Below are 15,709 nucleotides of genomic sequence, written 5' to 3'. Positions count from 1 at the left end.
GGCCGACTGGGGCGGCCATCTTGAAAAAAAAAGTTTCAGTGGCGAGGGATTCCCCATCTCTGATGGGTATGTTTAAAGTTTCTTAAACTGTTTCGTGGATCACTTGGTGAAACCACTTGGCACGCTTTCCTTTCTTCAAGCCTCAATCAATGGCGATACCGCGGCTCGATACCGGAGGGAGGAAGGCAAAATAAACGTTGCCTTCCCTCTCACTCATGCTGCCTTTCCTCTCCCATCACGCTGCCTTACCTTCCCATTTACGCTGCCTTCTCTCCCTCACCCCTCATGCTTACCTCCTTCAAAACCCCCTCCCCTCTACACCCCCAAAGACATCTCCTAGCAGTCACCGCATGCTGTATTGACATGCTGTTTTCATGTATCTCATTTCATTCAATCCTGTACTACCCCCCCCCACTTCTCAAGAAGTCCCACTACCAAATGCTACTCAAGAACCCCTCCCCTCATGCTTACCTGCTCCCAAGCCCCCTCCCCCTCCTCTCTTCCCCATCCTCCTCGCTCCCACCCTTCCCCCTTCCCAGATTGTATAGCGACATTTGGTGAGGCATCGCTAGCCCCATCCACCCCTTTCCTCACTCTTTCCCCCTTCCTAGTTCCCCCCTTCCTTTCCCCCTAGTTCCCCCCTAGTTCCCCCCACCTCTCCTCCCTTCTCGCTCCCCCTCCCTTTCCTTCTCTCCCCCGCTTCACTCCTCTCTCTCCCCTCCCCCTTCTCTCCCATTCTCCCCTCCCTCCTTCTCCCCCTTAATATTCCTGTCAGCGAAGCGACGGGTTATATTTTCGAACTAATAATAAGCAGACATACCAACAACTGTGTGGAGAAAAACAGACGTATGGCATGATCCTGAAAAAGAGCTCCAGGTAGAGAGGGGGGCAGTGTCAGCAAGAAAAGCTTGCCAACAGATGCTGCATCGTAAAGAAGTCACGAACATCAATTTACTTAGGTTTTGTCTTGTTGTACACCGCTCCTTCCCAATTCCATATCCAGGCGATGCATGACGCCGTTGCTGGGCATTGAAGCAAGGGAGAAATTCAGTTTTTACTCCGTTTGTTTTCTGTTTGTTTCCTTGCTTGTCCGGCCGATATCTCACCCATCCTTTGAGCTAGAAAGATGAAATTTGGGGACAAAAGTGAAGATATGCTTTTGCAAAAATGGTATTTATATTTTTTGATTGATTAATTAATTAATTAATGATTATCGATTTGTTAATTCCTTATTTATTTTCTTTCTCATGGGGCAATATCTCAGGCACCTTTTGAGCAAGGAAGTTGATATTTGGACACGAGGGTGAACAAGTGATTTGGCTATAAAGGGTATTTTTGATTTATTGATTCATTAATGAATCGATTAATTATTCATTTTTGGATGAATTGATTTTCAAAAAGTTACATATTTGGATGAAACTGTGGTGATCTCGCTCGGTATGCTATCAGCCAATTGATTGAGAAATATACATATTTTTTTACAATTATTATTAGTTCTTTAAATTACTGAATTAATCAATTTATCAATCAATAAATTATTGTACACCGCTCTCTCCCAATTCAGTCTCCACGTGCTGCGCAGCAGCATCGCCGGGCGCGGAAGGCACCCCAGCAAGGTCATGCGCTGGAGGATTTGTTATTTAGTTATTTGGCATGGGGGCGGTGTACTTTGAATGTACCTCTACTTGTTATTATTTTGTTTTATATTTTACAGCTGTGGCAATTCCAAATTTTTTGTGTGTGCCATTTTATATTGGCATCAAGTCTTCCCTTAATTACATTTTATTTCCTGTGTGGGGTGTTCAAATAGTGCCATGGGTGAGATGCTCACAATAGTTCGTCACCACAAAAAGTATAATGAGGCATATATATATATATATATATATATATATATATATATATATATATATATATATATATATATATATATATATATATACATACATATATAAAAACTACATTTATATCCTTTTTTATTCATTACATAAAGTTGTAAACTGAAGAACACAAAAAAAAATTCATATATCTTGGACTATTGTGGGTCCTCTTATTCCAAGAACATTTTGAATGACCGATGACGTATGCTCATCAACCAGCAATTTTATTTTGTCAATAGAAAGTGGTTCAAGATTCACGACCGACAGTCAGGAGGGTGGTCATGCAAGAAGTGGTGTAACCCACGATTCGGTGCATCTTGACTTGTGATGCAATGACATAAGCTTGTAATCACTTTAACCAGTTGTCTTTTGTCATAATTAACCAGATGATTTTTTTTTTAATTTCTCATCACCAACTCCACTGTGTATTTTCCAGTGGAAAACCCAGCACACTGCGAATTTGTGCACCTAAGAGATCTGCTGATCAGGTAACATGATTCACGATGAGCAAATAATATAATTGTCCTTTGCAGAACTACAAAGGGCCACTGATTGATGCTAACACCTCTCATGACTAGATCTTCAAATCTGGAGGATCATTCGAAAGAAGAAGAATAGCATGATGCACCATGACATGAGGATGCACGAAATGGTTAACCAAGTGCTTTTTCTGGGACAATCCAATACTTTCATGACCTCCATGAGTCCTGATTTCTGATTATTTTAATCATTGTTTAACCTTCATCAGTTGGAGTCAATGGGGTCTCTATACATATTACAGCTGGGGTCAATTTCAAACCAAAAATACATTTATTTAACCCACGAAGAAATCATTTGGATTTTATTTTTCAAGAATTGTTTCCATCATTTGAAGAAGCTGTTAGTGATACACACAAACTATTTAGGAGAATTTATTATACTTATTTGTGGTTATTCATATTTACCAAATTTGGAACTATTAATAAACTATATGTATAAACTTGTCGTGTCTGTTCTTAAATGTTTCATGTTGTTGGTTTTGGTCCTTTTGATTTTTCATGAAGGAAATAAAATCTATATTTGTGGAAATGTTTCTTCCAATATGATGGAAATTATCTTTTACCCCATGCACGTGAAGCAAAAAGTGGGGTTAAGCAATTGGTTCACTATCTGTCTCTGTCTCTGTCTCTGTCTGTCCGTCCATCCGTCCACAAATGCCAGTATATGATCGAGAAGCAACTTGATTTCAATTGAATGTTATATTTTGAACATGAATCGGAACATGAATCAGAAAACGAACCTGTAGTTTTGCAGTATTGTACTTTGTTATTCATATTTTGAATTTGGTCAGAAGTAACACAAATGTTGAGGTCCCTGCAGAATTAATTCCATCTCGCATTAAAACTAGAAGGGCACTCGGTGGAGCGCACACCTCCGCCATGTCATGCCTGATCTACGTGAACATATCTGGCCCAAAACATTTTTGAAATATCATGCTATACAGTACTATATCGTTTTTGGTCCCATCTGCCAATGGTGAAGGATCAATTTCAAAATTAAATAATTCTCATATCCAGATCTGGATTTGGATCTTCACCAAAATCGAAACAATTCGTCCTTGACACACACCCAACCTGATCACCAAGTTTCGTCCGAATCTGTCAACAACTTTTTGAGATATCGTGCTATATATCGGTTTAGCATTATCCCGCAATGATGAAGAATCACTGAAGAAATTATCAGATCCAGATCCGGATCTTCACCAAAATTGAATCATTTCTTCCTTGTCACACACCGAACCTGTCCACAAAATTTAATCCGGACCCGCCCAAAATTTTTTGAGATATCCTGTACACAAACAGACAAACAAACAGACAGAAAAGGGTGAAAACATAACCTCCTCCACCTTCGGTGGCGGAGGTGCTGAAGAATTTATTGTAGCTCTACGTACACAGAACAAAACTTCAGCACACTTGATGACATATTGACATAACTGTAGTATGAAAGAGATAATCTGTGATATATTCACCCCAATTATTCCCACATTCTTGTGGGGCTGAGTGGGAAACGTTTATGACCCAAATCTCTCAGGAAATGGCTACCCAGGTTTCACGTATACCTGGAGGTGGTAGGAATTTGTTATTTGTAATTTGTTTTAGCTGCTGGCGATGACTTATCTACTGTTTGTGAATGACACTCGACCTGGGGGATCTTTAACATCCAACAGTAACCAGTACCGACAGGTCCTCCAGCTTAACATACTTCTGAAAACCAGGATGACTCTTGATATCTGGGCCAAGATTGAAATCCAGGCTAGACAGCTCAGAGTTGAGTGTGCATACCTCTCAGCTAACCTACCAAAGCACTTTCATTGCTGAAAAGGGTGATTGCTGCCATCTGGTGCAGCACCGGTGAAGGACAGTATTTCATGAAATGATGAAACAGAACAAGCTTTTAAGTCGATATCAATTTATTATTCATGCAAAATGGCAAAATTTAATTACATCTATTAATGATACAATCCTCTATTTGAATTACATACTTTTACAGTCATAAAACTTTGCACAAAAACTAGTGCTTGCTGTTGTGATTTTATGTTGACCTTAATGATGTAAAAAATATATATTTCTTCTTTCTAACAGATCTCACATGCAGGACATGAAGGATGTGACCGAAAAAGTGCTGTATGAAGCATATCGTACACGGCGACTTGCTGAGTCGGACAAACAAAGTGATGGCCTGCTGTCAAATGGAAGTCAGCATCTATTCAATGAAAGCTACCTTTAGGCCTCCGTATGTGCGTTGGACTTGCGTACACACACACACACACACACACACACACACACACACACACACACGTACATGCTTGATCGGTGGCATAACCTGGCCCAGTGATAAATATCCATGTGATCATGATGGAAGGCCTGAGATCCACCCACTCACATTGATCACATCCCACATCTCATCCAAATATTCTCTTGATGTTATAAGACCTTTCTCATGAAAAAAAAAACTTAATTAAAACCAAGTACAATGTATACAATTCATAAAAGTGCAACATGCAAGTTACATATGGTACATCTGGAACATCAAATCAAATAATCACTGGTTTATCGAAACAGATGTAGCCAAGGAAAAATCGGCCGGCCAACATTATGAACTTCTGAAGCTTGAACATGACAAATCTGGAGCTCATATTTTGTCTCCACATTATAAGAAATACCAAAAGTTTTGGATCTTGAGTCTTGACATCAGTTGAAGATAAAAAGAAGGGGGAAAAGAATGAAATATAAAAACAAAAATGAATGCATAAAACATCTTGTGAAGCAAACAACTTTGTATTCTCCATTTGATATGCTTATCATTAGGTTTCAAAGGAAATACAGTATACGACACAAGTAAAGTTTGTGAGCTTTGTGACATAATAATCTGCCTGTTTTTGTTTTTTTTTGGGGAGGTTTTTTTGAATTAGGGGAGATGGTTCATTCCCATTCAATATATTGTCGTATCAGAACCAGAGTGGTCCGTTACACAGACCGCCCTGAGCCGGAGGTTTAAGACCTCCGCTAATGACGGAAATGATGTTTCTGAATTTAGTGCATTCTTAGTTACTATTTACAATTCCGCAAGGATTGTTGAATCCAAGTCAGAACTTGTGGTGAGTCGTGTGCGGGAGGAAAAAAGGCGGGAAGATTTTTTTTTTAATATAAATAAAATGAATTTATTTGAGGACGATGTGGCTAAGGAAGGATAAGACACTATGAATAAATAAACATGATGAACCAAGCTGTCCACAGACACAAATATAGATGAAAGAAACATGCAATCTTATTTAAATGAAAACTATTCCCCACTACGGTGCAAAAATACCAGATTTACCCAACGATGGGGATATCAAAACAGGCGAGGACTTGAGGCAGGCACGAGCTGCTTGTGGCTCCACCACGATGGTGTGGAAGTGCAGGTTGGTGCGGAATAGGACAAAGTGCGCCTCGAGGACCGATGGATGACGAAAATTAGAGATGGCACTCATGTGTCCTGGTGTGCTCCTTCTCCTTCTCCCTGCAACGAGGCAGGGATGGGGCGCGAATGCAACAGTTTTTTACCACTCTGGAACCCCAACCCCGTTGACTGGTCCATCTTGGCCAATCCACAGGATACAGGATACAGGTGGCACCCTCCCACAGTGTCTTCCCTACAACCATCCGTACCCAACCCTACCACTCACCCCCACCCCCGACAACGCCGCACAAGGCTGCTTGTGCAAGCCATCAGCAAAGCTGCTATCTCTGCTCATGGTGCTTTTAAAACATCCATCCAGTCCAATACTGCACATTTATAACACCATTGGTACCTTTCAGTGACGATAAGTGCTCCAACCAGTCTCGCCTGCTCCAGGTTTTACAAAATATAACCTTACCCTATTCTGCTTTAAGGTTTCAATCACTGCTTCCTCTGTGCATGTTTAACCATATGACTTATCTCTACAGAAATATAATACAACAGAGTAAATCTCACCTTCTCGAACAAACGGTTCATACTATTCTTAGCACAATCTATATATATATATATATATATATATATATATATATATATATATATATATATATATATATATATATATATATATATATATATATATATATATGGAGCCCCCTCGCTCATTCCACATAACAATATCGGTATGGGATACAGCAGAACATTTTCCAGGAGGTATCATAAACCAAGGAGTAATTTGGTTAAATGTTGTAGAGTATTAGTATTAGATTTCGCATCTTGCGATCCTTACGAAATGGTATGATCACTGTAAAAATGGCAAGTCATGACCCCCCCCCCACCACCTCCACCTCCTCCTCGTAGACCACCGTTCAATGAATTGACTTTGGAAGTGTACGTGCTGTGTGACTATCCACCAAGTGGCTGGGAAGTGCGTGAAGCTATGCTTTTCCTTTATGGGAAAGACTGCCAGTGTGATTATCATTCAGATGTCATCAAGGTCACCGCCATGACCACACGGTGAAGCAATAGATTTACCAACGTTGCTATGTAATTATTTCTTGTGAAAGTATCGTGATTTACTCATTTCAATGCAGTTAAAACTTTGCCTTTAACCTTACAATTTAATTGAAACATGTTACTTCCTCTTCCTGTACTAAATGGAATGTACAGTCAGTTGATTTCATTGCAGTATTACGAAGTTTTAAATGATTGAGTTTCTTTTGCAAGTAATAAAGTATCACGATCTTTACATTTTCAGTGGTTGAGTGGCTGAATATCAAGGATTTCAAAATGACTTTTTTTTTCGACATATAATGCCAACAAAAACATGCAAAATACAGTTGGACATCAACACAGCCGACACAAACATTTCTAATCTCAAGTCTGAACCACAGATGCCAACCCTCCCGATTTAATCGGGAGGCTTCCGAAAATTCACCCAAACTCCCGCCCTTACGATCACTATCCTTATCCTCCCGAAATTTTGATATTTTTGCACTGTTCACTAATCAGAATGTACTGGTATGAGAATTGAATGAAAAGCATCGTCTGCTACGTATAGCATGTGGTAACTCCATAACGTTCGCTGCTACCAAATTGTACGTTAAAAATTGCAAATTCAAATGAGGAGCAGCGAAACATTGGGTCTGGATCTCGCTTATGCGATCATGCACTGAGATTTAGTGCATGCGGTATGTGTGCAATACAGTGCATGCGGTATGTATGCACAGTGTATATGCATGCGATACGCTCACTGCATGCAGCTGGGCCCCGTACCAGCCCGGCAGTCGCGACCACCGTGCGGTGTTTAACAGCCGCTAGAGTTCTACGAGTCGCGCTGCAGCTGTGGAACATCGACTTCGAAGTTACCGATGCTTCAAGCCCTCGATGTTGATTACGAAATGGCAGAAAAGAAGCTTACGAAGACCAAGAAATGGTCTCAGAAGTACAAGACCGAATACAGTCTCCAATTTCCGTGTATTCGAAAGTCTGAAAGAGGAATTCATCATGCGTATTGTACAGTATGCAGCGTTGATATTTCAGTTGAGCACGGAGGTCGCGATGATATTCGGAAGCACGTTGGAAGCAAACGGCACACAGACATTGCAAAGGAGAGATCTTCGAGCACGAGTACCGGTACACTTCTGAATTATTTCACCAAACAAGGGACAAGCGAGGAAGAGGATGTTACCCGAGCGGAACTTCTCTTTAGTGGATTTATTGTGGAACATAACTTGCCCATATCAGTCTCAGATCATGCTGGACCTCTATTTCAAAAGATGTTTCCAGATTCAAAAGTTGCTTCAAAGTAGGGATGTGCAAGAACAAAAACTTCAGCAATAATTGGTGAGTTGTCAAATGTTACTGCTTCATCTATTGCCGATATTGCTCGACTTGCTCCATTTGGCCTAGCTACAGACGGTAGCAATGACAGTGGTGAGGCCCAGCTATATCCTGTCCTGATTTCGTACTATGACAACAGTGCTGGGATTGTGAAGCAAGGTTTGCTAAGTTTGCCTGCGTGCAAACAAGATTCCACTGGAGAAAACATTTTCAAACTGCTTGATCATGAGTTCAGTGACAGGAAAATTCCGTGGGGAAATTGTGTTTCCTTTTGTGCTGATAATGCCTCTGTCATGGTGGGCAAGCACAAAGGAGTCGCTGCTTATATCCACAAACAAAATCCAGAGTGCTACATCATGGGATGCCCTTGCCATATGATGCACAATACGGCCAAGAAGGCGGCTCAGGCCTTACCCATTGAATTAGATGACTTTCTCATCGATATTTACTACTACTTGGACAAAAGTAGTAAACGCGTCAAAGGAGTGAAAGCACTGCAAGAACTCTGTGATGCCCCGACACACAAGATTCTGAAGCATGTCGCAACAAGGTGGCTGTCCCTTGGTCAGTGCCTAGACAGGCTGATTGAATAGTGGGAGCCACTTCGCCTCTTCTTCAAAGAAGAAGTACGAAGAAAAATGCAACCAACTGTAGCCAAGACTCTAACAACGAGCAAGAAGGACGGCACTGTATCTACTGCCAGTACTGGCACTGCAGGATCAAGCACTAGTGGAGCAGCATTCACCACTACCACTGCAGTATCTGCTGCGAAGAAGACAGCAGGGACAGCACCAAAACCAATGCTGAGAGCAGGTAGCATCACCGGCCCTTCATCACGTTCATCTACAAAGCAGATCCCTTCAGAGTCGAGAAAGACTGTGATAGTCCCATCTACAGACAAAGAAGGACCCAAGTTAAGTTCTGCTTTTGCCAAATCACTTGATAGAAGCTCAGCAAAACCTTCGAATCAGAGGTCTTCTTCCTTGGCTGCACCTACCTCAAGCTCTCTCCTCAAACGTAAAATTGGATCTGGTACTACGAGTCTGACCTCTTCTGCTGGCAGTAAACGCAAGTGTGATCGCCCTGCGGCTAAGTGTACTACGAGTTCTACAACTAAAAGCGCATCTTCCTCAAACACTGTGCAGGAATCTAGAGAAAAACGTGTCAACAGGATGTTCTTGTCTCCACAAACAAAACTCTATTGTTTCTTCCTTCGATATGCTAACAAGCTTTTTGAGAAGGGGAATCTTCTGCTCCAAAGAGACGAACCCTGTATTCATCTCCTGCACGGAGAATTGAATGGTCTTCTGAAAGATATCTTCGTACGGTTTTTGAAACCATCGGTGTCATCGGTTGCTCTGGTAAATGTACCCTTCTCTGACAGAAATCATCAGAAGAATGATGAGGACCTCATGATTGGGAACGATGCCAAACTGTATATAAGGGAACAAAGGAGTCTCAAGAAATCCACCTTCACTCTGAGTGAGTCAGACATCCAAGGTTTCTTCAGTGCAGTTCGCTCATATTATGTGAAAGCCTGCAATTACATCTTCAAAACCTGGCCGCTAGATGATGAATTAGCCAAGCATGCTCAGGTGCTGGATGTTAAGCTACACCAAGAAGTGGGGTTTGACTGTGTGGAGTTTTTCATCAAGAAATTCCCCTGTCTGTTCAGTGGCGGTGATAGTGACATAGACAGTCTTGAGAGTGAATTCGCTCACTACCAGGCAGACGCCTCCATAGCTACAATTGCAACTGAGACAGTGAGAGTGGATGAGCAGTGGCATCGGATTTCACAGCTCACAGATCCCTGCACTGGTGCCAAGAAGTATCCTAATTTGAGCAAAGTGATGAAGGGAATCTTGGTCATTCCTCATTCGAACGCATCATGTGAGCGGGCACTCAGTCTTGTACGGAAGAATCATACTGAATTTCGTCCCAATTTGAGTGTCAAAACCCTGGAAGCTCTCTTAATTGAAAAACTAGCTCATAGCACCCCTTGCTACCAGAGAGAATACAGCAAAGACATAATCAGAAGGGCTAAAAGAGCCACACAGCTGTCACTCAGCAAAGCTGCCATGGAAAAAGCAAGCAGCAGTAGTACCAGCCAGTAAGGTAAGAAAAATATTGCTTCTTTTGTGCTTTTTGTTAATCTTTGATTGTCCCCTAACTTACTAATATTAACATACATGTAACATTAAAAAGTGCACAATTTTCCCCTTTTTTGTTCAAAAAGTGGGAATTCTTAACATGTTAAATGCTCCAAAATAGGGCTCAGAGGGCACTAGAGAGCGTCTAGAACCCCAGAGCTTCCAGGGCCCTAAGGCGGGCCCTGGACCCCACCGCAAGGGTCGAGCGCTCCGCGCTCGAGATGTGCGCTTCGCGCACATTATTTGTTGTCGGTTGCAAATCCTCCCTAATTCTGATTTCCAAAAGTTGGCATCTCTGCTGAACTCTCAAACCTATCTCCCTCTTCCAAATCTTGGTGGCAATCATCAAACCTCCTGCCTCAAACCTGTCAATCATCAGCGAGGTTATGGAATCCATCATTGCTTCAGACATTAAATCCTTCTTCTTCACCAGTGGCTTGATTTCCGATAATCAATTTGGATTCAGACCAGGACACTCTACCATGGACATGCTGCTTCTGCTTTCCCAACAATGGATGGATGTCCAAGATGCCAAAAATGAGATCAGAGGCATCTCCCAAGACTTATTGCGAGCTTTCGATATGGTCTGGCATCCCACACTTCTCACCAAACTCTCTTCTTTTGGTATGCAAGGCAGTCTCCACTCATGGCTCACGGACTTCCTCTCCTGTCGCAGTCAGCACGAGGCTCTTAATGGAATTTTCTTATCTCCTCTTCCTGTCCAGGTTGGAGTTCCTCAAGGCAATGTTCTGAGTCCTGTGCTTTTTCTGGTTTTCATCAATGATCTCTGATTCTCTGGAAAATCCTCTTTATCTCTTTGCTGATGACTCCACCCTCTGCCGTACCATCTGTCGTCTCTCAGACCGGCAAGCAGCAGCCTCTTCACTCTCTGCAGACCTGGATAAAATCACAAGCTGGTCCAACATGTGGAACATGTCTTTCAATCCGGACAAATCTCACACTCTCACTATGTCTCTCCGAAAGGACCGTCCATCGCAAACCCGCCTCCCCCCCCCCTCCATATACTTTCTCAACAATCCCTTTGAAGAAGTCCTTTTATTCAAGCTTTTGGGTCTCACTATTTGCTCCAATCTTTCCTGGGAAAGCCACATATCAAAGCTGGCCTCCAAAGCCACACTGAGCATCCTCCGTTGTGAAAGTCCTTCCTTGGCACACCTAAGCTCCTGACCACATACAAAGCTTTCATCTGCAGTCTGATGGAGTACTGCTCCCCCCCCTCTGGGGTGGTGCTCCTGCCTCACACCTAGCTCGACTTCATGCTGTAGAAAGCAAGGATTTTGGGATCATTGGTATCTCCCGCGATGATGCTGTCTTTGGGTCTCTCACTCTCTCGCCAGAGGCAGGTCGGTGGTCTTTCTGTCTTCTACTGCCTCCTCTCCGGCCTTGTCCCCCACCCCCTGCTCTGTCTGTGATCTGTCCCCCCTACAATTCATCAGGGCACTCAAGGTCTGCCAAAAACCCCTACTGGTAAAACCGCCAAAATGAGGAATCACTAGATTCCTCTTTTTGTCCTGCCTCTGGAACAAACTCCCACTCCTCCCTCCAGGTCTTCAAAACTGTTGTTCACCACCATCTCCTGTCTTCCCCCATCCAAAACCTTGATCGTTACTACCCCTGTTAATCCATCCCAAACCCACCTACTTCAAATTCCCTGTTTTCCTTCCTGAAAGTCCTTGTGGTACCATCTTGTTTACCCTGTGTACCCACCCCATCCCTCTCCCATCCACAGATATCCAATTGTCTTTGTTCCCCACTATTTTGTGCTTCCCTCTACCACCGCTCTTGTCTCCTGCCTTGTTATATGTTTCTGTGTATTAGCTCTTACACGAGCCTCGACATGGTATCCAAAAAAAGAAGGCAAAGCTCAGTTGCGACAATTCGACCATTGAGTGGTCTTCATCCGGGACTCCACTGAAACGTCGGATCTGAGCCTTGCCATGACGTTATGGCTCTGTTCCTTCACTTCTTCTCCCAGAGAGGATGGTACCCATCATTTAACAATTCTCAAGTGTGATTGATGTGTTCGAAAAAATTGCTCAAATGTATTGGTGCGTTTCCCATGTATGTTTTATCCTGCACTGCCATGAATTTAAGGAAAGTTTGGAAGTCTTCTCGAATGATGCTTTCTGCTGCAGCCACGTCATTGGCACCAAGATGCCATATTTTTGATTCCTGAAACAAAACAGATAGTGTGAGATACTTGATAGTTGACACGTACCAGATATATCAGTAAATAATGAGTCTTATAATTTCACAATCAAGACCTTTTACTTCAAAAATTGACAAGCGGAGTGACAAGAATTTTGGGGGAAGCCTTTGCATAAATAAATAATTTGCATGGCCAGGGGTGGAGAAATGGGGTGCTTGGAGAAAACCCACAAGTACAATGCAGAATCCCTGGCTTGCAGTGTCTATCTACCAAGATTGTCACACATATCAGTGTTGGTTTGATTTTTAAAAAAAGGAAATAAATGAAAACCACTAAGAAACCCTTTGTAGTTGAAGCTACTCTGAGCCTGGGATGTCGGCGGTTTGATTTTGACCATTAGCCGAGTCATGAATACCAAATATTTTTAAGATGGTACGAGATGATTCTTCGCTTGATGCTCAGCATTGAGAGGATAGAGCAAACTCTGATTCCCAACTTCTCACCTACATTTCTGGATCTTCATCTATGTTTCTGGCTCCATCTATACTATCGGTTCTTCTCACCGTCAGGATTTATCCACAACGTTTCCCTGCTCTGGGACACAGCTCAGCTTCTCAACACCATCATAATTCAGGTTTTCTCCGGTCTTTTGTATTGATCACAAATCCATTCTCATTGCCGGAAAGTGGGGCCATATTGACAACGATGGAAAAGGCGCTTATAGCCCTCCATGGCCACACATCCTGCAGCTGGAATCACTTTTGCAGAAATCGCATATGCCATTCAGATATTCTGGGTCAAATCTAGTTCAGACTCGAACCATGCCCTTTCGGTTAAATATTTGGCAGCCTGCACCGACATGATTCTGGATCGCATGGAATTCTTCTCTCAACGCCATCCTCGGGCTTATGGGGACAAGAGAAGAAATATTTTCAAAAACAGTGAAGCAGACAAAGGCCTCTCGTGTTCCATCAGCAGGTTTCCAGTAGAGCACTCGCCAAGTGGCTCAAGCACTCAAGGAAGCACTCCGTTCATAACCGTTGATAAGGAGCGGATGGCTTAGCAAGTGCTACCTCGCTGCTCGATAACCAAACGCTCACCTGTTCAAAAAGAAAGTGCATAATATATTAAACAATATGCTTCCAGGTTTTGATTGGTGAACCAATTCAGCGACACAATATGCAAATTCTGTTCAAACTGGCAGAGTACCTGGCCTCCCGCTTGGTGGACATTGCGCATTATTTCCTGAAAAAAGTATGGGCTGTGAATTGTGTACGTCTTTGTTTGTTTGCTGCACAAGACTGCAGGGTAGCATCATTGGCCGAGGGTGCGGCAGTGCGGCTGATGCAGTGCCCTCTGTAGGTTCAAGCAGGAAATTGAAATTTGTTCAGGGTGCTGGCAATAGCTCGCCTACTCTTGTCGAAGAGCACCGTGGGATTTCGAACGTCCGCTAACTCATGCCAACAGACGAGACACCCATTTAACGTCCATCCGTGGGACGGCACACACATTGATGAATCGTATGCTGCCTGTGAAACACTGGGATGACGGTTTACGGCGAGGTCGGCATTCGAACCCAGTCTCGACAGTTTTGAGAAGAGTGTGAAAAAATGAATAAAAACATTTCTACATTTGATATTTACAGCGTATTCCTAGGGTTGGGTAAATAGTGAAGTTTTTTTTCGGTTAATTGTCTTCACATAACATTTTCTATGGCCATTTTCGATGCTGAATCTGAAAACGTTGGAATTTTTATTTTTACCTCCGATGACTTTTGACCCCCAGAACTTAAATTTATTCAAAATGGCAACAAAAAAAATGATGTTTTATGAATTTCTGACCAACTGAGAGAAAATAAGGCTTGTAATATATCAATTTATAGGTTTTTCCGATCAGGAAATACGAAAATGACACTTATGCATCGATTTGATGATTTTCAAAACACAATTTTTGAAAATCGCACAATATTTTGCTGAAATTGAACTGTTTTTGTCATTCTCAGATCAACATAAGACCGAGATCACACCGGTGCCGCCAACAAAAGTTCATTAATGTTGTCCTGCACGGATTTGTCAGGTTTGATAGCATTATTTATAGAGTTGTGTAGCTCGGTCAAACTGAATTTTTGAGTGTGCGATTTCCCTGCTCCATCCTTCACACGTCGTTGTTGGCATATGTCTGGGGCTACAGTTAAGTGCAAATACGTCACTTCCGCTGGAAGTTCTTTCTCCGATAGTGTACTCAGTAAATCTCGACTGTCTGGGCTCAAAGGTCCTTTGTGCTTTTTGAAAGTTTGTATAGTATTTTTATTTTTCTTCAAGTCTTCCTTTTTTCCTAAATTACTTGATCTCGGTCCTTTGCAACATCCAATCAATTTCAAAATGTGATCAGCGTGTTCCTTGACCTGAAAAACATATGCATTGATATATTACAAGCCTTATTAGTCACATTAGAGAAGGAAAACATGAAAAAGGTCAATTTTTGGCCGCCATTTTGAATGAATTAATGTTCCGGGGGTCAAAGGTCATCGGAGGTTAAAAAAAAAAATTCCACCGTATTTGGATTCAGCATGGAAAACGGCCGTAAAAAATGCTATACACAAAATTTCAATCATATTTAGCCAACCCTAGTATTCCCACGATACTGCACCCCCACACCCCCCGAGCGGCCAAGCTCATAACAATCCACAAGAACCAAACCAATTTCCATCCGTGTGTGTTTATACAGACCGACTCGGGAAGTACCCGCCCAATGGACGATCTTGTTCCAAGCATGGAACACGTGCCTTTATTTGGGCGGTGTATAAGCCACTGACCGCTCTGTAGTCAAAAAAAAAAAAAAGAAAGAAGCAAAAACATCCAGACTGCTTACAATTCAAAGTCAATTGGAGCAGAGCATCCAAAACACTGCAGTGCTGTTTCCCAGCCGTGATGCAGGTAGAACTGAACTTTTAAAAACTGTTTCTCACCTTTCTCAACGCAGGGTTTCACTTTTTTCTGAAAGGTCATTGAATATTTTGGGGAAAAAATTTTTTTTGGGATCATCCACGCGAAATACCTGAAGAAAAAGATTGCGAAAACCGCCTCTTTCGGTCTAAGTTTGTCAGTTATGAATGACAGTCAGGAATCGAGAATGACACTTTCCAGCTCAGTGAAAACAAGGCTTGACCACTCCCCGGATATGACGTCACA

General features: G+C 42.3%; 1 protein-coding gene and 1 long non-coding RNA gene across 4 annotated transcripts in view; one reads left to right on the top strand and one right to left on the bottom strand.

Annotated features, from left to right (window-relative positions):
- LOC147024184 (uncharacterized) overlaps nt 1-7,104 on the top strand; it is a 152,419-nt gene extending 145,315 nt beyond the window's left edge. For 2 of the 3 annotated variants that reach the window (XM_085883849.1, XM_085883847.1), the window contains exons 10-12: nt 2,314-2,365; nt 4,499-4,653; nt 6,717-7,104. In XM_085883849.1, coding sequence (XP_085739975.1) covers nt 2,314-2,365; nt 4,499-4,643 — 197 coding nt within the window. In that variant the 3' untranslated portion in view covers nt 4,644-4,653; nt 6,717-7,104. The remainder of the gene's footprint in view (nt 1-2,313; nt 2,366-4,498; nt 4,654-6,716) is intronic. The other variant, XM_085883848.1, reaches the window with a different exon arrangement.
- Nucleotides 4,647-15,626, bottom strand: LOC147024183 (uncharacterized). Its single transcript, XR_015058915.1, has 3 exons — nt 15,487-15,626; nt 15,248-15,337; nt 4,647-5,918 (listed from the first exon to the last, which is right to left on the bottom strand). It is a non-coding gene; the product is annotated as an uncharacterized LOC147024183 (long non-coding RNA).
- Nucleotides 15,627-15,709: the final 83 nt, after the last annotated feature.

Source organism: Eptatretus burgeri, chromosome 6 (assembly GCF_056783735.1).
Source record: "Eptatretus burgeri isolate ZD-2024b chromosome 6, Ebu_testis_v1, whole genome shotgun sequence".
NCBI lineage: Eukaryota > Metazoa > Chordata > Myxini > Myxiniformes > Myxinidae > Eptatretus > Eptatretus burgeri.
This window is presented reverse-complemented; position numbering and strand designations above follow the sequence as displayed.